The 22,722-nt window shown below is 48.7% G+C and overlaps 1 protein-coding gene across 3 annotated transcripts in view; it reads left to right on the top strand.

Annotated features, from left to right (window-relative positions):
• The first annotated feature begins 4,306 nt into the window (after window positions 1-4,306).
• Window positions 4,307-22,722, top strand: part of LOC149434149 (transmembrane channel-like protein 6) — a 60,797-nt gene continuing 42,381 nt past the window's right edge. The window contains exons 1-3 of one of the 3 annotated variants that reach the window (XM_089664042.1): window positions 4,307-4,440; window positions 14,271-14,340; window positions 18,776-18,870. In XM_089664042.1, coding sequence (XP_089520168.1) covers window positions 14,300-14,340; window positions 18,776-18,870 — 136 coding nt within the window. In that variant the 5' untranslated portion in view covers window positions 4,307-4,440; window positions 14,271-14,299. Of the gene's footprint in view, window positions 4,441-14,002; window positions 14,341-17,573; window positions 17,984-18,775; window positions 18,871-22,722 lie in introns of those variants that run through there. The other 2 variants (XM_089664043.1, XM_089664044.1) reach the window with 2 other exon arrangements.

The raw sequence follows: 22,722 nt of genomic DNA, 5'->3' as shown, positions 1-22,722 counted from the left end.
TCTATATTCTGTGTGCAAAGTGAAATACATATATTAACAGGGCAGTCCACTAAAAGTTCCGAAGCAGAATGGTAAAACCATCAACTTTGTAAGTAGAAGATATTACCTTCCTATATGGCCAAAAGTTTGTGGACCTCTGACCATCATTCCTATATGAGACTGTTGGAAACCTCATTTCCAAATCATGGCCATTCATTTGGAGTTGCCTCCGTCCCTTCGCCCCCAAGGCCATTAATATGGATTGTTCTGTCCTTTCAGCCCCAATTCAATCGCTGTCCAAATCTTATAGACTTCACCTCTGCAACATCTCCAAGATACGCCGTTCTTAACCACCAAAACCACTAAGCAAGTTATTCACTCCCTGGTTATCTCTCGCCTTGACTATTGTAACTCCCTCCTCATTGGCAGACCTCATCGCAGGCTATCCCCTCTTCAGTCTATCATGAATGCTGCTGCCAGACTCATCCACCTTACCAACCGTTCCATATCTGCCATCCCTTTCTGCCAATCCCTCCACTGGCCTCCACTCAGTGTCCTCCATCCCTCTCTGCCAATCCCTCCACTGGCCTCCATTCAGTGTCCTCCACCCCTCTTTGCCAATCCTTCCATTGGCCTCCACTCAGTGTCCTCCATCCCTCTCTGCCAATCCCTCCACTGGCCTCCATTCAGTGTCCTCCACCCCTCTCTGCCAATCCCTCCACTGGTCTCCATTCAGTGTCCTCCATCCCTCTCTGCCAATCCCTCCACTGGCCTCCACTCAGTGTCCTCCACCTCTCTCTGCCAAACCCTCCACTGGCCTCCATTCAGTGTCCTCCATCCCTCTCTGCCAATCCCTCCACTGGCTTCCCATTGCCCAATGAATAAAGTTAAAAACATTAACAATCACATATAAAGCCATTTATAACTCTGCCCCAAATTACATCGGTAATCTTGTCTCCAAATACCACCCAAACCATACTCTCCGCTCCTCGCACGACCTCCTACTCTCTAGCTCCCTTGTCCCCTCCTCCCGTGCTCATCTCCAGGACATCTCCAGAGCTTCCCCCATCCTCTGGAACTCTCTACTCCAATTTATCAGACTATCTCCTACTCTACTCACTTTTAGGCGATCTCTGAAAACCCATCTCTTCAGGGAAGCCTATCCTGCCTTCATATTCCTCCTACCAGTCCATCTCCCACAGTTATTACCTTTTGTACCACTAGCCCCTACCTCTAAAATTGTAATCTCCCAGGATCAGGCCCTCCGAACCCTCTTGTATTGAACTGTATTGTTGCTGCATTGTCTCCCTTTATATTTTAAAGTGCTGACTGTTGGCGCTATATAAATTCTGTATAATAATAATAATAATAATAATTTTTCTTCCTGCATTTGGTGGGCATTTAAAACACAGGTCAGTGGATTCCCATTTACTTTGGTGGTACAGTGTGGACAACGGTTCTGAGGCTGTAATTTGGCTGCGTGTGTTGCATTTCTTTGGACATAATAGGTCCTATTAGGATGCACTGTAGGCAAAGCACAGCAAGCCCAAGCCTTTTCCTGCGGTTCATGATCAAATGCATGTATCAGAGCAGCTCTGCATTCAAACACATAAGGCAGCATTTGGAAGAACCGAAGGACTACACTAAGAACATAGACAGGGTTGTGTCTTTCCCCTCCAGCATGCAAACATTATTCAGTGAGCTGTACTTTTGTTCCTGATATATTTAAGTCATAAACCGGCAGTTATGTTGGCCAAACCCTCTTTTTGACCACGTTAAGCAATTATCATTTTCTGTTCCTTTTTTTCCTATATTAGCTAAAACTGTGGTAAACGTGGTAAAAAAAACAAAACAACAAAAAACCCCAGAAAGATCTCCCCTATCCAGCTGTCTGGGTGAATCCCTGGATAAGGGAATTTAGAACCTGCAGCTCTGAAGCACAGTCCAGCTGGGGGCTAGTCAGGTTTCCCACCCAAATGCCTTCTAACTTGGAGTGGAGAGGTGAACCATCTCCACTGAGAATAATTGATTTTTGTTCCTCAAGCGCTTTGGATCTTTGAGCTCAAATGTGAATGGGGCCATAGGCTAAGATGCGGTAAGATGTCGCTTACTGAATTTTCCCCTCTGTTCGAAGTTCACGGTCGCTTACTGAATTTTCCCCTCTGTTCGAAGTTCACGGTCGCTTACTGAATTGTCCCCTCTGTTCGAAGTTCCCGGTCAAACTTTCGTTAGGTTCAAATGTTCAACCGTGAACTGGGGAGGTGTTCAAAAAAAGTTCCCGTACTTGTTTTGGCTTCAGGCAACTTGGAGTGGAGATGTGAACCATCTCCATTGAGAAGAATTGATTTTTGCTTCTCAAGCGCTTTTGATCTTCAAGCTCATGTGTGAATGGGGCCATAGGCTAAGATGCGGTAAGATATCGCTTACTGAATTGTCCCCTCTGTTTGAAGTTCACGGTCGAACTTTCTTTAGGTTCAAATGTTCAACCGTGAACTGGGGGGTGTTCAAAAAAAGTTCCCGTACTTGTTTGGGCTTCAGGCAACTTGGAGTGCAGAGGTGAACCATGTCCATTGAGAATAATTGATTTTTGTTCCTCAAGCGCTTTGGATGTTCGAGCTCAAGTGTGAATGGGGCCATAGGCTATGATGCGGTAAGATGTCGCTTATTGAATTGTCTCCTCTGTTCGAAGTTCACGGTCGCTTACTGAATTGTCCCCTCTGTTCAAAGTTCAAGGTCGAACTTTGGTTAGGTTCTTATGTTCAACTGTGAACTGGAGGGTGTTCAAAAAAAGTTCCCATACTTGTTTGGGCTTCAGGCAACTTGGAGAGGACATGTGAACCATCTCCACTGAGAAGAATTGATTTTTGCTCCTCAAGCGCTTTTGATCTTCAAGCTCAAGTGTGAATGGGGCCATAGGCTAAGATGCGGTAAGATGTCGCTTACTGAATTGTTCCCTCCATTTGAAGTTCACGGTTGAACTTTCTTTAGGTTCAAATGTTCAACCGTGAACTGAGGGGTGTTCAAAAAAAGTTCCCGTACTTGTTTGGGCTTCAGGCAACTTGGAGTGGAGATGTGAACCATCTCCATTGAGAATAATTGATTTTTGCTCCTCAAGCGCTTTGGATCTTCGAGCTCAGGTGTGAATGGGGCCATAGGCTAAGATGCGGTAGTGTTGCTTACGGAATTGTTCCCTCCATTTGAAGTTCACGGTCGAACTTTCTTTAGGTTCAAATGTTCAACCGTGAACTGGGGGGTGTTCAAAAAAAGTTCCTGTACTTGTTTGGGCTTCAGGTAACTTGGAGTGGAGAGGAGAATCATCTCCATTGAGAATAATTGATTTTTGCTCCTCAAGCGCTTTGGATCTTCGAGCTCAAGTGTGAATGGGGCCATAGGCTAAGATGCGGTAAGATGTCGCTTACTGAATTGTCTCCTCTGTTTAAAGTTCAAGGTCAAACTTTGGTTAGGTTCTTATGTTCAACCGTGAACTGGGGGGTGTTAAAAAAAAAAGTTCCTGTACTTGTTTGGGCTTCAGGCAACTTGGAGTGGAGATGTGAACCATCTCCATTGAGAATAATTGATTTTTGCTCCTCAAGCGCTTTGGATCTTCGAGCTCAGGTGTGAATGGGGCCATAGGCTAAGATGCGGTAAGATGTTGCTTACTGAATTGTTCCCTCCATTTGAAGTTCATGGTCGAACTTTCTTTAGGTTCAAATGTTCAACCGTGAACTGGGGGGTGTTCAAAAAAAGTTCCCGTACTTGTTTGGGCTTCAGGCAACTTGGAGTGGAGAACCATCTCCATTGAGAATAATTGATTTTTGCTCCCCAAGCGCTTTGGAGCTCCAAAATGCTCAGGTGTGAATGGGGCCATAGGCTAACAGAGAGGTGTGTTTGTAGGCCGAAAAAAAAAAAAAAGAAATAGTCGAACGCCTGTAAAAGCCTGTAGGCTCAGCATGCATGAGGCGTTGTAAGGCATCGAAGGATCAGTTCACTAAGCTTTATGTCAGGAGAAGGGTCTTTATGTCCAGCCATGTGACTGTCATTTTCAGATCTCATTGGAAATAACTGCCACTTATGTAAACAATGAAGATCCTGACGTGTTAGCATTGTGAATCGCCTTCCCTAAATCCGGATGACCTTCCCCCCCGACCCCGTCCCTTACATTGAATTAGGAAGGTTGTCCCCTCTGACACTCACCCCCCTTTTGGTGTTTTTCGGGACCTCTTCACTTCTGAGCTCTTGTGTTACTGCTGAGTTCAGACGGGAAGTTGTGATGCTCACACATGTAGCACAGAGGAAACCACAAGAAATGCTAGGGAGTGTCATCTCCTCTCCGGGTGTATGGGGCAGCAGATCTCAGCCATGGCGATCTGCGGACCTGTCAGTAACGAGGTCGATACAATGTAACAGGACGCGGAAGCTGGCAGACTATGAGAAGACATCGAGGTGGCCAACGGCAAGAAGGTAACACAATAGATCCCTGGGTGACGGCAGGGCTGCAATGAGCCAGCATTGTGTGTAATGGCAAGTTATTTGACTGAAAGGAGACCCATACAGAGAGCAACATGGCCGAACTCCTAAAATTGCTTGATACCTGGCCAGGGGTGGACTGACAACTCATGGGGCCTCTGGGCAATAAGGGATTATGGGGCCCCTGTGTCCTTGCCCACACTCAAACAACACCCAAAAAAGCCTATGAAAGGTACCAGGGGCATCTCATGGGGCCCTCTACTGACCCCGGGCCCTCGGGCAGTGCGCGAGTGCTCAAATCAGGGGCAGACTGACCATTTGGGAACTCGGGCACTGCCTGAGTGCCCGGGTTCAGTAGGGGGCCCCATGAGATGCCCTTGTACCTTTTTCATAGGCTTTTTTGAGTTTGGGCAAGGACACAGGGGCCCCATGATCCCCTATTGCCAAGGGGTCCCATGAGTTGTCAGTCCACCTCTAGCCCCAATGGTCAGTCCGCCCCTGCACCTGGCTGTCCCTGCCTTTGGCGTCAGTATTTTATGAGTCGCAGGCCTGGAACAAGACAGGGAAACCACAGGATCAGCATGACAGAAAGGCAGCTATCATGTTCAAAGGCAGGTCAGCAGTGGCTGAAAACCACTTGGGTTGATTTACTAAAGATAGACTATAGACTTTGCAAGTGCAGGTGCTCCAGAGCTTAGTAAATGAAGGGGAGCTCTGCCGACTTCCATCATCCAATCAGGTGCAAGCAAAAATGCAGGGTTTTTTTTTCCTTGTACGTAATTGGATATTCTTTACAAAGTGATGCTTCCCCTCATTTACTAAGCTCTGGAGCAACTGTACTGGCAAAGTGCACAGTCTATTTGCCTTTAACCACTTGCCTGCTCGGTACTTTTACCCCCCTCCTGCCCAGGCCAATTTTCAGCTTTTTGAATGACAATTGCGCGGTCATGCGACACTGTACCCAAACCAAATTGTTATCATTTGTTTGAGACAGATAGAGCTTTCTTTTGGTGTTTTTTTTATTTTTTGCTAAATAAACTGAAAAAGACTGAAAATTTTGAAAAAAAAAGGTTTTCTATTAGTTTCTGATATAAAATTTTGTAAATAAGTAATTTGTCTCCTTCACTGATGTGCGCTAATGAGGCTGCAGTGATGGGCAATGATAGGTGGCACTGACTAGCACTGATAGGCTGCACTGATTGGAACTGTTAGGCGGCACTGATGGGCACTGATAGGGGGCACTAATAGGCGGCACTGATGAGGAGGCACTGGTAGGTGGCACTGATGGGCATTGAAAGGCATCACTTGTGGGCATTGACAGGCATCACTAATAGGCACTGAAAGGCAGCACTCATACAGTATATGGCATTGATAGGTGGCACTGACTGGCACTGATAGGCTGCACTGACTGGAACTGTTAGGTGGCACTGATGGGCACTGATAAGGGGCACTGATAAGGGGCACTGATAGGCGGCACTGACTGGCACTGATAGGTGGCACTGATGAGGAGGCACTGGTAGGTGGCACTGATGGGCATTGACAGGCATCACTTGTGGGCATTGACAGGCATCACTGATGGGCACTGAAAGGCAGCACTCATGCAGTATATGGCACTGACAGGTGGCACTGACTGGCACTGAGAGGCTTCACTGATTGGAACTGTTAGGCAGCACTGATGGGCACTGATAGGGGGCACTGATGGGCGGCACTGACTGGCACTGATAGGTGGCACTGATGAGGAGGCACTGGTAGGTGGCACTGATAGGCATTGACAGGCATCACTTGTGGGCATTGACAGGCATCACTGATGGGCACTGAAAGGCAGCACTCATACAGTATATGGCAATGATAGGTGGCATTGACTGGCACTGACAGACGGCACTGATTGTAACTGTTGGATGGCACTGATGGGCACTGATAGGGGCACTGACTAGCACTGATAGGCAACACTGACTGATGGCACTGATAGGAAACACTGACTGGCACTGATAGGCAGCACTGACTGGCACTGACGAGGAGATGACTGCTGATGACTGGCTTTTCCTTGTTTACATGCGATCAGCTGTGATTGGGGGTGGGGGGGCGCATGCGCAGAGTGGGAGGACGTCATATGACGTCCTCCTAGAACAAGAGAATCGCCGCCCTCCTATCACTTCTTTATATGGAGGGTGGGAGGCGGGTAATAAACCAACCCCAGTGCGGTTTGTTCTCTTTGTTCCATAAGGCTTTGTTCTTCACATCAATGCGATTTTTAGTGCGTTTTGCAGAAACACACTACAGTCCATTGACCATGGTTTTCTACGGGACATTTGTGCGTTTTTTGGAAAGGGTCAGGGACTTATTTTCCTGATTGCGGTTTTGGTGCAAGAGACTTCAATGGAACCGCACCACAAACGCAAGCGTTGTATTTTTTATGCATTTTTTTGGCCAACAGGGAAGTATTGAGTGCGATTTTGATGCGCTTTTACACTCTCTGGTACTCAAGTCTCATCAGCAGTGCAGGAACATTTTCAAAGCTGCAGTGACATTTGTAAAGGTTCTGTGGTACTCTGATGCGACTTTGGGTGCCACACAGTGTAAAGTTGCAGCAAAGTCACACTCAATGCTTTCCTATTTGCAAAGTAAAACAAAAAAAAACAAAAATGCAGGAAAAATGCACCAATTACAACACCCGTAGGTGTGAATAGGAGTTTGTTATTGTCAGGATCACCAGGGAAAACATACAGAAGAAACTGATACATTCATCATATAGGAACTGCTCAGCTGATACATGAGATTTGTGTTCTGGAGACCCGAGATACTTTGCTACAAATATTTGGGTGAAAAAGATACAAAATACAAAGAAGGAAGTTTTTAAAGTTTATCAGTATGAAACATTTGCAGCTGAGGCTGTGAGCACGTCATCCTGTTTACTGATAGCCGGAGATTACCGATCTATGATGTCATCATGTGTACTGACAGCAGGATATCCCTGTGCTGAGTTCTGGGATCTGTACACCCGCTGTGCCCATTATGAGGGGTTCCCGCCGTCCCTGTGCTGAGTTCCTGGCTCTGTACGCCCGCTGTGCCCATTATGAGGGGTTCCCGCCGTCCCTGTGCTGAGTTCCTGGCTCTGTACGCCCGCTGTGCCCATTATGAGGGGTTCCCGCCGTCCCTGTGCTGAGTTCCTGGGTCTGTACGCCCGCTGTGCCCATTATGAGGGGTTCCCGCCGTCCCTGTGCTGAGTTCCTGGGTCTGTACGCCCGCTGTGCCCATTATGAGGGGTTCCCGCCGTCCCTGTGCTGAGTTCCTGGGTCTGTACGCCCGCTGTGCCCATTATGAGGGGTTCCCGCCATCCCTGTGCTGAGTTCCTGGGTCTGTACGCCCGCTGTGCCCATTATGAGGGGTTCCCACCATTCCTGTGCTGAGTTCCCGGCTCTGTGCACCCGCTGTGCCCATTATGAGGGGTTCCCGCCATCCCTGTGCTGAGTTCCCGGGTCTGTACCCCTGCTGTGCCCATTATGAGGGGTTCCCACCATTCCTGTGCTAAATTCCTGGCTCTGTACACTCGCTGTGCCCATTATGAAGGGTTCCCACCATCCCTGTGCTGAGATCTCGGGTCTGTACACCCGCTGTGCCCATTATGAGGGGTTCCCACCATTCCTGTGCTGAGTTCTGGAATCTGTACACCTGTGGTGCCCATTATGAGGGGTTCGTTGTAATTGGAGTTCAATATTGATAATCAAGTTGTAATTAATGAGGTTTTCCTTTCTGGTGACTGTGTGTCAGCTGAGACGTGATGACGGACTCCGTGCTCAGCGCCGTGTAACAGACACGTATTGTCAGCATGTCAGGGGCTCCTCAGGACAATACAATGATTGTGAAGCAGAGTGAGGGCAGGAACTGACATCTCATACAATATGATTCAGATGGGGCTCTGCTGGTCATATCCTGGGGGGATGGGGGGGCAGTAAATTCTGGGTGTCCCTCAGCTTCTGGGGAGAATTCTATCAGATCTGCTCCAATTCTAAACATTAATTTCAAGAGGTGACCACAGACTAGAGGAGAGAGCAAGGAGAGATTGGGGGGGTATTCACATATTTGGGTTTGAAGTTTGCAGGAAACAGAGAAATAGGGGTGACAGTGTGTAATGAGAGGGGAGCAGGAAGAGAGAGAGAGAGAAGAGAATGATGGGGGGAGAGGGAGAAAGAGAAGGGGGGACAATGAGGAAAAGGGGGAGGGGGTTGAAGAGAAATAAAGGGGGGAGGGAGAAAAAAAGGGGTTAGAGAGAAGGGGGGGGGGAGAGGGTGGAGAGAGAGAAAAGGAATGGTGGGAGAGAGAGAGAGGAAGAGAATGGGGGGAAATAAAGAGAGGGAAAAGTGGGGAGAGAGGGAGAGAAGGGAGTGGGAGAGAGAGAGAGGGGGAGAGGGGGGGGGGTGAGGGGGCAGTGAGAGGGAGAGAAGGAGGAGAGGAGGAAGAGAGAGAGAGAAAAGGACAGGAGGGAAAGAGTGGGGAAGAGAATGGGGGGAGGGAAAGAGAGGAAAAAAGGGGAGAGAGTGAAAGAAGGGAGGGGGAGAGAGAGAGGGGGAGAGAGGGATGGGGGTGAGGGGGCAGTGAGAGGGAGAGAAGGAGCAGAGGGGGGAGAGAGAGGAAGAAAGCGAGCGGAGACAAAGGAAAAAGAGGGTGGGGAGAGAAGGGGGGGCAGGAAAGTGGGGGGAAAGAGAGAGGGGGAGAGAAAGGGGAGAGAAGAGAGAAAGAGGGGGCGAGAGAGAGAGGGAGAGCGAGAGAGAGCAAGAGAAAGAAAGAGGGGGAGGGAGAAAGAAGGGGGTAGAAAGGAGGGAAGAGGTGGAGAGAGAGTAGGGGGGGGAGAGAGAGGGGGAGGGAGGGAAAGAGACAGAGAGGGAGAGAGAAAGGGAGGGGGAGAGAGAGGGGGAGGGAGGGAAAGAGAGAGAGAGGGAGAGAGAAAGGGAGGGGGAGAGAGAGGGAGAGAGAGAGAAAGAAAGAAAGAAAGAAAGAGGGGGAGGGAGAAAGAAGGGGGTAAAAAGGGGAGAAGAGGTGAAGAGAGAGAAGGGGGGAGAGAGAGGGGGGGGGGAGGAAGGGAGGGGGAGAGAGAGAGGGAGAGAGAAAGAAAGAAAGAGGGGGAGGGAGAAAGAAGGGGGTAAAAAGGGGAGAAGAGGTGAAGAGAAGGGGGGAGAGAGAGAGGGGGAGGGAGAGAGAGAGAGGGGGAGGGAGAGTGGAAGGTTGAGAAAGAGGAGGGGAAGGGGAGAGAGAGAGAATGAGAGGGATGGGGGAGAATTACTGGGGGAGTTGTAGGGAGCAGACAACAGAGGGGATAGACACAGTGATCACTGTCAGGAGAAATTTCTCTGCTCTCTGGTGTTGCAGGTGTCTGACTCACACTATACTGCCGGACGTATTGGGACACCCCTCCAAATCATTGGATTTTGTTTTTTATTTATTAATCAATTAGGACTTTTAAATATTAATGTTTACATTTCTGTCTTCCTGTTTTCAGTTATCATTCCATAAGGTCCACTTTTCAGGTAGAATCTATGTGGCGCAGTACATCACAGCAGGAAGTGCCGGGTGAATGTTTTTTCTTCTTAAATTCAAATTCTCTGTTTTTTCCTTACCAGAGAAGTAAACCACAAGCAGCACAGATGTCACACGGCTGCCCTGAATGTAGCGTTAGGTATAATTGTTGCACGGTCCATGGCTCGTTCTGTCTTTATATATGTAATTAGGTTCAGAAATTTCCATCAGAGGTACAGGAAGTAATAAAATGCCGAAACTAGAAGGATAAACAAATATTAGATTGTAAGCTCTCATGGGTAGGACCCTCCTAAGCCTCTGGTATTGAATTGTATTGTAACACGGCTGTCTCCTTTATATTGAAAGGGGTTTTCAACTGTCAGTGCTATATAAATCCTGAATAATAATCATAATCATTAGAAAAAAAAGAAGAAGGAGAATAATAAAGCAAAGGAAATGAATAGTATAAGGACCTAACAACAATTAAAATCAATGAAAAATATAATTATAGAGGAAGATCATAAAGTAATATTGTGACGGGAGTTACTTTTGGTGGGGGCCCATGGAACACAGCTCACTTTGGAGAGGTGGGGAGACCCCCTGTCTCAGCTCCCCATATCCCTATTATGTGTAAGTCACCCTGTGCCTGTTAGGGGTACAGGGTGATTTGGCCTAATATTGGGGTAGAGGGGTTGTGGATTGTTTATTACCATATGGTTGCATCCCATTGTTCTATTGTGTGTCTTGCTTGGGAGCAAACTATTATGGGATGTATGTGTTTATGAGTATTGGCTTGGTGGTGGTGGTGGGGGGGTGTCTCCAGCAGCCCTCCCTACTGATGGGACTGTCTGCTGGTGTGTCTCTTGTTACTAAAAGTAGATTTCCCCACCCTGTGTCATTATACAGGGGGGGGGGGGGGTTGTTCCCTTGAATGTATATATCTTGTATCTGTGTTTTACTTCAAGACTGGTGGCATAAAGTCTTGTTTGGTCAGCGGTGGTGTCTGTGATCGGTGTTCAGACGGGGAAGCGGTATTATAACGGAAGTACTCAAGTGCAGTCTGGGGCCGGTTGCGTTACAAATATATTTAATTACCAAGCAGATACACCAAATGAAGAAAGATTACAAGGCGGCTTATTGTTCGGCTACATTTAGTGGGCTTTAATATTACAAATTCTGTTTGGAATTTGTTTGTTTAATTCAATGGATACAAAAAAACATTCCAGTTTACTTTATAGCATCTTCATTTCTGCTTTAAGCAGCTCTGTTTAGTTCATCACCAACAAATTATTTCAGCAAATATCAAAATGTTCATTAGCCGACAAATTGCTTCTGAGTTCCAAAATGTATAATACATAAAATATGTATTTAATATATAAATATTTTAACAAATGTAATAAGTATGCTGTAGAAGGTGAAAAATGTTTCATACAGAGGCAGATTTATGTGTGTGAATTTTGAAGACGCTCTTGATCTGGCCAGGTAAGTCACAGAGGGGTTTGGTAATCAGTTTCAGCTGCTTTGGTGTTAATGAAATTAACAACAGGGGCACTAGATGGGCAACAAGGAGATGACCCCCAAAACAAGAATGGTGTTACAGGTGGAGGCCACTGACATTTTTTTCCCTACTCATCTTTTCTGACTGTTTTTCACTAGTTTTGCATTTGGTTAGGGTCAGTGTCACTACTGGTAGCATGAGGCCATACCTGGATCCTACAGAGGTTGCACAGGCAGTCCAACTCCTCCAGGATGGCACATCAATACGTACCATTGCCAGAAGGTTTATTGTGTCTTCCAGCACAAGCACGTGGGGGCCATACAAACTACTGAGGACCATTCTGAGTTGCTGCAATGACATTTCAGCACAATGAACTTGCCTGCTGCATCATTTTTCCCCTTTGATTTTCGGGGTGTCTTAAAATTCAGTCCTCTGTAGGTCAATCTTTTTCATTTCCAACAAATGATGGGCCATCCTTACATTCCTCACCCACCCCCCGTCCATGTCAGTATAGAGATCCAGCAGGAGATTCCTCCCCATTGAGATCTGATGTGTTTTCAAAGTCTTCCTTTCATTTTTTTGAGCCGTGTGTATATATATAAAAATATACACACAATATTGCCAAACGTATTGTCTCCGCCCTCCCAATCATGTGATTCAGGTGTTCCAATCCCCTCCATGGCCACAGGTGTATACAGTCAGGCCCCTAGGCATGCAGACGGCGTCTGCAAACATTGGTGAAAGAATGGGTCGCTCTCAGGAGCTCAGTGACTCCAAGCGTGGTCCCGTGATAGGTGGCCACCTGTGCAATATGTCCATCCGTGAACTGTTACCCCCCATACACACTGATCCTGGCTTTGAAATCGTGCGACTTACAGTGAAGTTGCACGATTTCAAACTCGGATGTCATTTCGACTTGTGGTGCGACGTGCAAGACATCTGCCTAGATGTCTATGCAAGTGCATCAAAAGTAGTGCATGCACTACTATAGAAATCGGTGCGGCTCTGACCAAGATGGAACCATACTGATATGACCATTCTAATTGTGGACAATAGGGTGTCACTGGGGTCCTAGTGGGATTATAACAAAGTGGAAGCAACTGGGAACAACAGCAACTCAGCCACCAAGTGGTAGGCCACGTCACATGACAGGGCGGGGTCAGCGCATGCTGAAGCGCACAGTGCGCAGAAGTTGCCAACTGTCTGCAGAGTCAATAGCTAAAGACCTCCAAACTTGGTGTGGCCTTCAGATGAGCCCAACAACAGTGCGTAGAGAGCTTCATGGAATGGGTTTCCATGGCCGAGCAGCTGCATCCAAGCCTTCCATCACCAAGTGCAATGCAAAGCGGCGGATGCCGTGGTGTAAAGCACGCCGCCACTGGACTATAGAGCAGTGGAGATGTGTTCTCTGGAGTGACCAATCATGCTTCACTGTCTGGCAATCCGATGGACGTGTCTGGGTTTGATAGTTGCTAGGAGAACATTACTTGCCTGACTGCATTGTGCCAAGTGTAAAGTTTGGTGGAGGGGGGGTTATGGTGTGGGGTTGTTTTTCAGGGGTTGGGCTTGGCCCCCTAGTTCCAGTGAAGGGAACTCTTAAGGCGACATTTTGGACAATTTCATGTTCCCAACTTAGTAGGAAGAGTTTGGGGATGGCCCCTTCCTGTTCCAACATGACTGCCCCCCAGTGCACAAAGCAAGGTCCATAAAGACATGGAGGAGCGAGTTTGGGGTGGAGGAACTTGACTGTCCTGCACAGAGTCCTGACCTCAACCCCATAGAACACCTTTGGGATGAACTAGAGCGGAGACTGCGAGCCAGGCCCCCTCCCCCGACATCAGTGCCTGACCTGACAAATGTGCTTCTGGAAGAATGGTCCAACCTTCCCATAGACACCCTCCTAAACCTTGTGGACGGCCTTCCCAGAAGAGTTGAAGCGGTTATAGCTGCAAAGGGCGGGGCCAACTCAATATTGAACCCTACGGACTAAGACTGGGGGGCCATTAAAGTCCATGTGCATGGAAAGGGTGGCGGCCAGGGGTGGACTGACCATTCGGAAACTCGGGCACCGTCCGAGGGCCCGGGGTCAGTAGGGGGCCCCAGGGGATGCCCCCTGGTACCTTTTTCATAGGCTTTTTGAGTTTGGGCAAGGACACAGGGGCCCCATGATCCCCTATTGCCTGGGGGCCCCATGAGTTGTCAGTCCGCCCCTGGTGGCGGCCCAATACTTTTGTCAATATAGAGTATATACTATTAATGTATATATATATATACAGGTTGGTGGGATATAAATTCTGACCATGTCTGTCTGCACACCCCTCCCCTCCCCCTCCATGAGTTGAGTCTTCTATATCTGACAATGCAAAGTGCAGAGAAGTCAGCCCCCCTCCCTCAACCGGCCGGTCACGTGCTCCCCTCCAGCTGTTACAATGTATCACTCTGGCACCCCTCATTTCCCCCCTCCCAATAGATCTCAGTCCGGATTCAGGTCACGTGCCCCTCCTCCACCTGCACACTCCCTCCGCAGACTCTGCCCGGACAGGTAGAAGGGGCGGGGCTTGCATAGTCAAACAAATCCGCGGGGCACACTCCTCCCCATCCTGACGTGGGATGGTATAGCCGCGTGTGAATGCCCCGGGGGTATGGGTCAGACCAAGTTTTATACAGGGGGGGATATGATATTCCTGGGACAGTGCGCTGGAAGCCGCAGGATCGCGATGTGCTGAGTGTTGGCCGGGTAGAGGGATCCTGTGTATGGGGAGTGTCATCCTGCTCCTCGGTCATGTGTCATCCTTGTTCCTGATTGCTCCTCCAGGTGTGTGAAGAAGGTCTGATTCGGGCACCATGTCTGTGGCTTTCCTGGTGGACATTCCGGAGGAGTTCAGGTGAGTCCCCGACCCTCCAATCCCATTCCATGTCCTGTCTTTGTCTTTTACACATTGTATCCACCCTGAACTGACTATTCACCTGTTGGTGGAGTCACCTGCCCTGCCCCCACCCATCTTGGGGTCTTCAGTACTTGTGTGTGTTTTTTTTTAATAATGTATATAGTGCGTATAAATGAATTTGTATATATGTGTGAATACCATTGATTATCTCTTTACAATGGCACCTGAAGGAGGGTGGGATATATTAGGCAGCAAGTGAACAAGTTGTCCCTGAAGTTGATGTGTGGAAAACCGAAAAAAATTACCAAGTGTAAGGATTTGTGGGACTTTGACATGGACCAATCTAATGGCTGGATGACTGGGTCAGCTCCAAAACTGCAGCTCTTCTGGGATGTTACCGAACTGCAGTGGTCAGGATTGACCAAAAGGGGTTCAAGGAAGGAGAACTAGCAACAGAGTCATGGGTGGCCAAGGCTCATTGATGGGGTGATGGGGGGGAAGGATCATTGATGGAGGCGGGTAGAGAAGGTTCGTTGATTGAGGTGGGGAGGGAAGGATCATTGATGGAGGCGGGTAGAGAAGGTTCGTTGATTGAGGTGGGGAGGGAAGGCTCATTGATGGAGGTGGGGAGGGAAGGTTTGTTGATGGAGGTGGGTAGAGAAGGTTCGTTGATGGAGGTGGGTAGAGAAGGTTCGTTGATGGAGGTGGGTAGAGAAGGTTCGTTGATGGAGGTGGGTAGAGAAGGTTCGTTGATGGAGGTGGGTAGAGAAGGTTCGTTGATGGAGGTGGGTAGAGAAGGTTCGTTGATGGAGGTGGGTAGAGAAGGTTCGTTGATGGAGGTGGGTAGAGAAGGTTTGTTGATGGAGGTGGGTAGAGAAGGTTTGTTGATGGAGGTGGGGAGGGAAGACTCATTGATGGAGGTGGGGAGGGAAGGCAAGTTGATGGAGGTGGGGGCGAGGGAAGGCTCGTTGATGGAGGTGGGGAGGGAAGGCTCGTTGATGGAGGTGGGAGAGGGAAGGCACATTGATGGAGGTGGGAGAGGGAAGGCTCATTGATGGAGGCGAGGGAAGACTGATTGATGGAAATGGAGGTGAGGGAAGGCTCATAGATGGAGGCAAGGGAAGACTTATAGATGGAGGCGAGGGAAGGTTTATTGACTGAGTTGAAGGCGAAGGAAGGCTTATTGATGGAGGTGTAGGGCGAGGGAAAGCTCATTGATGGGGGTGAGGGAAGGCTTGTTGATGGAGGTGGGGTCGAGGGAAGGTTCATTGATGGAGGTGGGGTCGAGGGAAGGTTCATTGATGGAGGTGGGGTCGAGGGAAGGCACGTTGATGGAGGTGGGGTCGAGGGAAGGCACGTTGATGGAGGTGGGGTCGAGGGAAGGCACGTTGATGGAGGTGGGGTCGAGGGAAGGCACGTTGATGGAGGTGGGGAGGGAAGGCACGTTGATGGAGGTGGGGAGGGAAGGCACGTTGATGGAGGTGGGGAGGGAAGGCTTGTTGATGGAGGTGGGGAGGCACGTTGATGGAGGTGGGGGATGGAAGGTTCATTGGTGGGGGGGGGCTCATTGATGGAGGTGGGGGATGGAAGGCTCATTGATGGAGGTGAGGGAAGGCTCATTGATGGAGATGGGGGTGAGGGAAGGCTCATTGATGGAAATGGAGGCAAGGGAAGGTTCATAGATGGAGGTGTAGGCAATGGAAGTCTCATTGATGGATGTGGGGGTGGGGGAAGGCTCATTGATGGAGATGGAGGCGAGGGAAGGCTCATTGATGGAGATGGAGGCGAGGGAAGGCTCATTGATGGAGATGGAGGTGGAGGGAAGGCTCATTGAAGGAGATGGATGCGAGGGAAGGCTCATTGATGGAGATGGAGGCGAGGGAAGGCTCATAGATGGAGGCGAGGGAAGGCTCATTGATGGAGATGGAGGCAAGGGAAGGCTCATTGATGGAGATGGAGGCAAGGGAAGGCTCATTGATGGAGATGGAGGCGAGGGAAGACTCATAGATGGAGGCGAGGGAAGGCTCATAGATGGAGGTGTAGGTGAGGGAAGTCTCATTGATGGATGTGGGGGCGAGGGAAGGCTCATTGATGGAGGTTGGGTGAGGGAAGGCTCATTGATGGAGGTGGGGTGAGGGAAGGCTCATTGATTCAGATGGAGGCGAGGGAAGGCTCATTGATGGAAATGGAGGAGAGGGAAGGCTCATTGATGGAGATGGAGGAGAGGGAAGGCTCATTGATGGAGATGGAGGAGAGGGAAGGCTCATTGATGGAGATGGAGGAGAGGGAAGGCTCATTGATGGAGGTGGAGGCGAGGGAAGGCTCATTGATGGAGGTGGGGGTGAGGGAAGGCTCATTGATGGAGGTGGGGGTGAGGGAAGGCTCATTGATGGAGGTGGGGGTGAGGGAAGGCTCATTGATGGAGGTGGGGGTGAGGGAAGGCTCGTTGATGGAGGTGGGGGTGAGGAAAGGCTTGTTGATGGAGGTGGGGTTGAGGGAAGGCTCTCTGTTGGAGGTAGGAAGGGAAGGCTCGTTGATGTAGGTTGGAAGGGAAGGCTCATTGATGGAGGTGGAGGGAAGGGAAGGCTCATTGATGGAGGTGGAGGGAAGGGAAGGCTCATTGATGGAGGTGGAGGGAAGGGAAGGCTCATTGATGGAGGTGGAGGGAAGGGAAGGCTAATTGATGGAGGTGGAGGGAAGGGAAGGCTAATTGATGGAGATGGAGGAAAGGGAAGGCTAATTGATGGAGATGGAGGAAAGGGAAGGCTCATTGATGGAGGTGGAGGAAAGGGAAGGCTCATTGGTGGAGGGAAGGGAAGGCTCATTGATGGAGGTGGGGGCGAGGGAAGACTAATTGATGGAGGTGGAGGGAAGGTAAGGCTCACTGATGGAGGTGGAGGGAAGGGAAGGCTCATTGATGGAGGTGGGGGCGAGGGAAGGCTAATTGATGGAGGTTGGGTCGAGGGAAGACTCTCTGTTGGAGGTAGGGAGGGAAGGCTCCCTGATGTAGGTTGGAAGGGAAGAGGTGGGGGAGGCTCATTGATGGAGGTGGGGGGAGGGAAGGCTCATTGATGGAAGAGGCTCATTGATGAAAGTGGGGGGGGGGGGGGGGAGGCTCATTGATGGAGTTGGGGGGAAGACTCATTGATGGAGATGGGGAGGGAAGGCTGACCCATGTTGTCTCATCCAAAAGAAGAGCTACTGGAGCTCAAATTTCTGAAAAGTTAATACTGGTTCTGTTAGAAATGTGTCAAAGCACACAGAGCATCGCAGTTTGTTGTGTATGGGACTGTGTAGCCGCAGACCGGTCAGGGTGCCCATGCTGACCCGTGTCCACAGCCAAAAGCACCTACAATGGGCATGTGATCATCAGAACTGGAACACAGAGCAATGGAAGAAGGTGGCCTGAATCCATGAATGGTTTGAGGAACACAAGTTTGCGGTGTTGACTTGACCTCCATATTCTCCAAATCTCAATCCAACCGAGCACCTGTAGGATGTGCTGGAAAAACAAGTCTGATCCATGGAGGCCCCACCTCCCAACTTACAGGACTTAAAGGATCTGCTACTGCCGGCATGGTGCCGGATACCACAGCGTACCTTCAGAGGTCTAGTGGAGTCTATGCCTCAACAGTTTAGGGTGGGTGGTCGTAATGTTATGGCTGATCGGTGTGCTTATGAGCATTGTTGCACATTTATGCGTTTTTCAGCCTTAACACTCCTCTTCAGAATGTGCAAGTGATAGGTTTTTTTTTTCTGCCTCTATACTCCTGTGCATGGACACATAGGTTAACATGGGGAGGAGTTTAGAGGCAGAAGGAAAAAAAAAAACATCAAATGCCTGTAAAATGTTTTTGATCTCAAGTGTGAACGAGGCCTAATTTTTAACCCCCGGTTAACATCTATGCGACCGTGCGGGCTGTGTTTTGCGTGGGCACGAGAGCCCATTCATTTGAATGGACTTCCATGCCCCGTGACACGCAGGCAGAGAAGAAGTCCCTGCACTTCTTCCAAAAACGCAGCCCGCACGGGCACGTTTTTCAGTGCGGGCGACGTGCCATTAGAAGTAATGGCACCCGCTCGCGGGTCTGCATTTCTCTGTGCGGGTGGTGTGGCTGTACACATTTTCATGCGGATCCACAGCCGCACCACCCGCACAGATGTGAACCCAGCCTCAATGGCTATCCGAACGCACACGTAGCAGTCTTACAACACTCGCTGCAAAAAAAAACGCGCAGGAGCTACTTTGACGCACTCAGGGAAGCCTATTCAAGTGAATGGGCTGTCCTATGCTGTTGCATGACAAATGTGCAAAAACCCTGAAAATAAACAATACGTCATTGACGCAAAGGGGCCTCAGAGAGCGTTCCTGGGAGTCTATGCTGTGCATGTGTGTCATCCTCATCCTCACATTGTCTCGTCTTCTCTCCAGCCCCTCCGATGAGTGTGATGTTCACCATTCCTTCCAAGGCGTCATTCAAGATGCAGAAGAGGAAGCCCTGCTGGAGCTGCAGGAATGGGATTCAGGTATGTCACCCTGATGTGTTCCGTCCCGCTGAAGATCAGGATATGCTTTGGGGGGAGGAAGTGACGAGAACTTTGATCAAAGCTGTTGCAGAATCCTTCCTTACAATGGAGAAAAGATAATACAGCCCTGGCTATGAAGGTTTCCTGTTTGCTCCCTTCTGATCTGTTAACTGTCTCTTCTATAAGAAATAAATTCCTGTTGATCCTGCCAGAAATCTTGTCAGCTGAAAACTTCCTGTGCTCTATCCCTCTGCTGCCCTATTACCTGTTACATTGTTCCCAGTTGTCTCTGTGGACTATAGAACACCTCCCATATGTTATGGGAATGGGGAGAACAGGGGTTGTCCTGTAGTACTGTTCCAGGGTCTGTTACATTGTTCCCAGTTGTCTCTCTGTGGACTATAGAACACCTCCCATGTGTTATGGGAATGGGGAGAACAGGGGTTGTCCTGTAGTACTGTTATAGGGTGACAATGCTGCTCCTCCAGAAATACAGTGCAGTCCGCAAGTGTTGTCAACCTAAGACAGGAAATGTGTTCTTGGCAGGATCATCAGGTGAAAAGAAAAAACAAACCAGAAAAAAAGTAATGCAGCCGACACATCTAAGGATCGGAAATTTACTGCTATGACATTTTTGTTCTTAGGTTTAGATCCATCTTAACCCTCACAAACGATCTGCCTTTGCTAGTCCCTCCCAGTTATGTTGTTTACATTATGGGAGCACAGTTATACTATTCTTGGTGCATTGATGGTCAGTGGGAAGAATGTCCCTTACATTGGTGATGAGTGGGAAGAATGTCCCTTACATTGGTGGTCAGTGGGAAGAATGTCCCTTACATTGGTGGTCAGTGGGAAGAATGCCCCTTACATTGGTGGTCAGTGGGAAGAATGTCCCTTACATTGGTGGTCAGTGGGAAGAATGTCCCTTACATTGGTGGTCAGTGGGAAGAATGTCCTTTACATTGGTGGTCAGTGGGAAGAATGTCCCTTACATTGGTGGTCAGAGGGAAGAATGTCCCTTACATTGGGGGTCAGTGGGAAGAATGTCCCTTACATTGGGGGTCAGTGGGAAGAATGTCCGTTACATTGGTGATCAGTGGGAAGAATGTCCCTTACATTGGGGGTCAGTGGGAAGAATGTCCCTTACATTGGTGGTCAGTGGGAAGAATGTCCCTTACATTGGTGGTCAGTGGGAAGAATGTCCCTTACATTGGGGGTCAGTGGGAAGAATGTCCCTTACATTGGGGGTCAGTGGGAAGAATGTCCCTTACATTGGGGGTCAGTGGGAAGAATGTCCCTTACATTGGGGGTCAGTGGGAAGAATGTCCCTTACATTGGTGATCAGTGGGAAGAATGTCCCTTACATTGGTGGTCAGTGGGAAGAATGTCCCTTACATTGGTGATCAGTGGGAAGAATGTCCCTTACATTGGTGATCAGTGGGAAGAATGTCCCTTACATTGGTGATCAGTGGGAAGAATGTCCCTTACATTGGTGGTCAGTGGGAAGAATGTCCCTTACATTGGTGATCAGTGGGAAGAATGTCCCTTACATTGGGGGTCAGTGGGAAGAATGTCCCTTACATTGGGGGTCAGTGGGAAGAATGTCCCTTACATTGGGGGTCAGTGGGAAGAATGTCCCTTACATTGGTGATCAGTGGGAAGAATGTCCCTTACATTGGTGATCAGTGGGAAGAATGTCCCTTACATTGGTGATCAGTGGGAAGAATGTCCCTTACATTGGTGATCAGTGGGAAGAATGTCCCTTACATTGGTGATCAGTGGGAAGAATGTCCCTTACATTGGTGGTCAGTGGGAAGAATGTCCCTTACATTGGTGGTCAGTGGGAAGAATGTCCCTTACATTGGTGATCAGTGGGAAGAATGCTCCTTACATTGGTGGTCAGTGGGAAGAATGTCCCTTACATTGGTGATCAGTGGGAAGAATGCTCCTTACATTGGTGATCAGTGGGAAGAATGTCCCTTACATTGGTGATCAGTGGGAAGAATGCCCCTTACATTGGTGGTCAGTGGGAAGAATGTCCCGTACATTGGTGATCAGTGGGAAGAATGTCCCTTACATTGGTGGTCAGTGGGAAAATGTCCCTTACATTGGTGATCAGTGGGAAGAATGTCCCTTACATTGGGACTCATTGAGAAGAATGTCCCTTACATTGGTGATCAGTGGGAAGAATGTCCCTTACATTGGTGATCAGTGGGAAGAATGTCCCTTACATTGGGGGTCAGTGGGAAGAATGTCCCTTACATTGGGGGTCAGTGGGAAGAATGTCCCTTACATTGGGGATCAGTGGGAAGAATGTCCCTTACATTGGGGGTCAGTGGGAAGAATGTCCCTTACATTGGTGATCAGTGGGAAGAATGCTCCTTACAATGGTGGTCAGTGGGAAGAATGTCCCTTACATTGGGGATCAGTGGGAAGAATGTCCCTTACATTGGGGGTCAGTGGGAAGAATGTCCCTTACATTGGTGATCAGTGGGAAAAATGATCCTTACATTGGTGATCAGTGGGAAGAATGTCCCTTACATTGGTGGTCAGTGGGAAGAATGATCCTTACAATGGTGATCAGTGGGAAGAATTTCCCTTACATTGGTGATCAATGGGAAGAATGCTCCTTACATTGGTGGTCAGTGGGAAAAATGTTCCCTATATCGGGGGTCAGTGGGAGGAATGTACCTTACATTGGAGGTCAGTGGGAGGAATGTACCTTACATTGGAGGTCAGTGGGAGGAATGTCCCTTACATTGGGGGTCAGTGGGAAGAATGTCCCTTACATTGGGGGTCAGTGGGAAGAATGTCCCTTACATTGGTGATCAGTGGGAAGAATGTCCCTTACATTGGGGGTCAGTGGGAAGAATGTCCTTACATTGGGGGTCAGTGGGAAGAATGTCCCTTACATTGGAGGTCAGTGGGAAGAATGCTCCTTACATTGGAGGTCAGTGGGAAGAATGTACCTTACATTGGTGGTCACTGGAAAGAATGCTCCTTACATTGGTGGTCAGTGGGAAGAATGTCCCTTACATTGGTGATCAGTGGGAAGAATGTCCCTTACATTGGAGGTCAGTGAGAAGAATGTACCTTACATTGGTGGTCACTGGAAAGAATGCTCCTTACATTGGTGGTCAGTGGGAAGAATGTCCCTTACATTGGTGATCAGTGGGAAGAATGTCCCTTACATTGGGGGTCAGTGGGAAGAATGCTCCTTACATTGGGGATCAGTGGGAAGAATGCTCCTTACATTGGTGGTCAGTGGGAAGAATGTACCTTACATTGGTGGTCAGTGGAAGAATGTCCCTTACATTGGGAGTCAGTGGGAAGAATGTCCCTTACATTGGTGATCAGTGGGAAGAATGTCCCTTACATTGGTGGTCACTTGAAAGAAATTCTCCTTACATTGGTGGTCAGTGGGAATAATGTCGCTTACATTGGAGAATATATTATATGTCTCCTTTAAACTGTTCAGGGTGTGCAGATATGGAATTATCTCAAGTGTGTTGTGCAAGACCTGTAAGGATCAGATTTCATTTAATCCATCCTGAAAATGATTCATAGCAGAAAGATCTGAACTATTTTGATTCACTATTAGTCAGGTATCTAACGCTGGCGCATGTAATGCAGCACTTTGCAGAGAACTATGAAGACCCAAATACACGTAAGCATTCTGATGCCGTGCGTTAATGTGCATTACATGGGAACAGGCCATTTGTTATGAATAGGCGGCCAACATACCGCTACGGATAAATAAACGTTCTTATCACCTAAGAAAGACGAGGACACCTCGGTGGCTAGCTTCTCTAGGCTCCTGTCTAAGCTGATGGTCAATAGACCAGCCACTCT

Source organism: Staurois parvus, unplaced genomic scaffold, assembly GCF_062004578.1.
Source record: "Staurois parvus isolate SC_StPar_1 unplaced genomic scaffold, SC_StPar_1.0 ptg001819l, whole genome shotgun sequence".
NCBI classification, from domain to species: domain Eukaryota; kingdom Metazoa; phylum Chordata; class Amphibia; order Anura; family Ranidae; genus Staurois; species Staurois parvus.
This window is presented reverse-complemented; position numbering and strand designations above follow the sequence as displayed.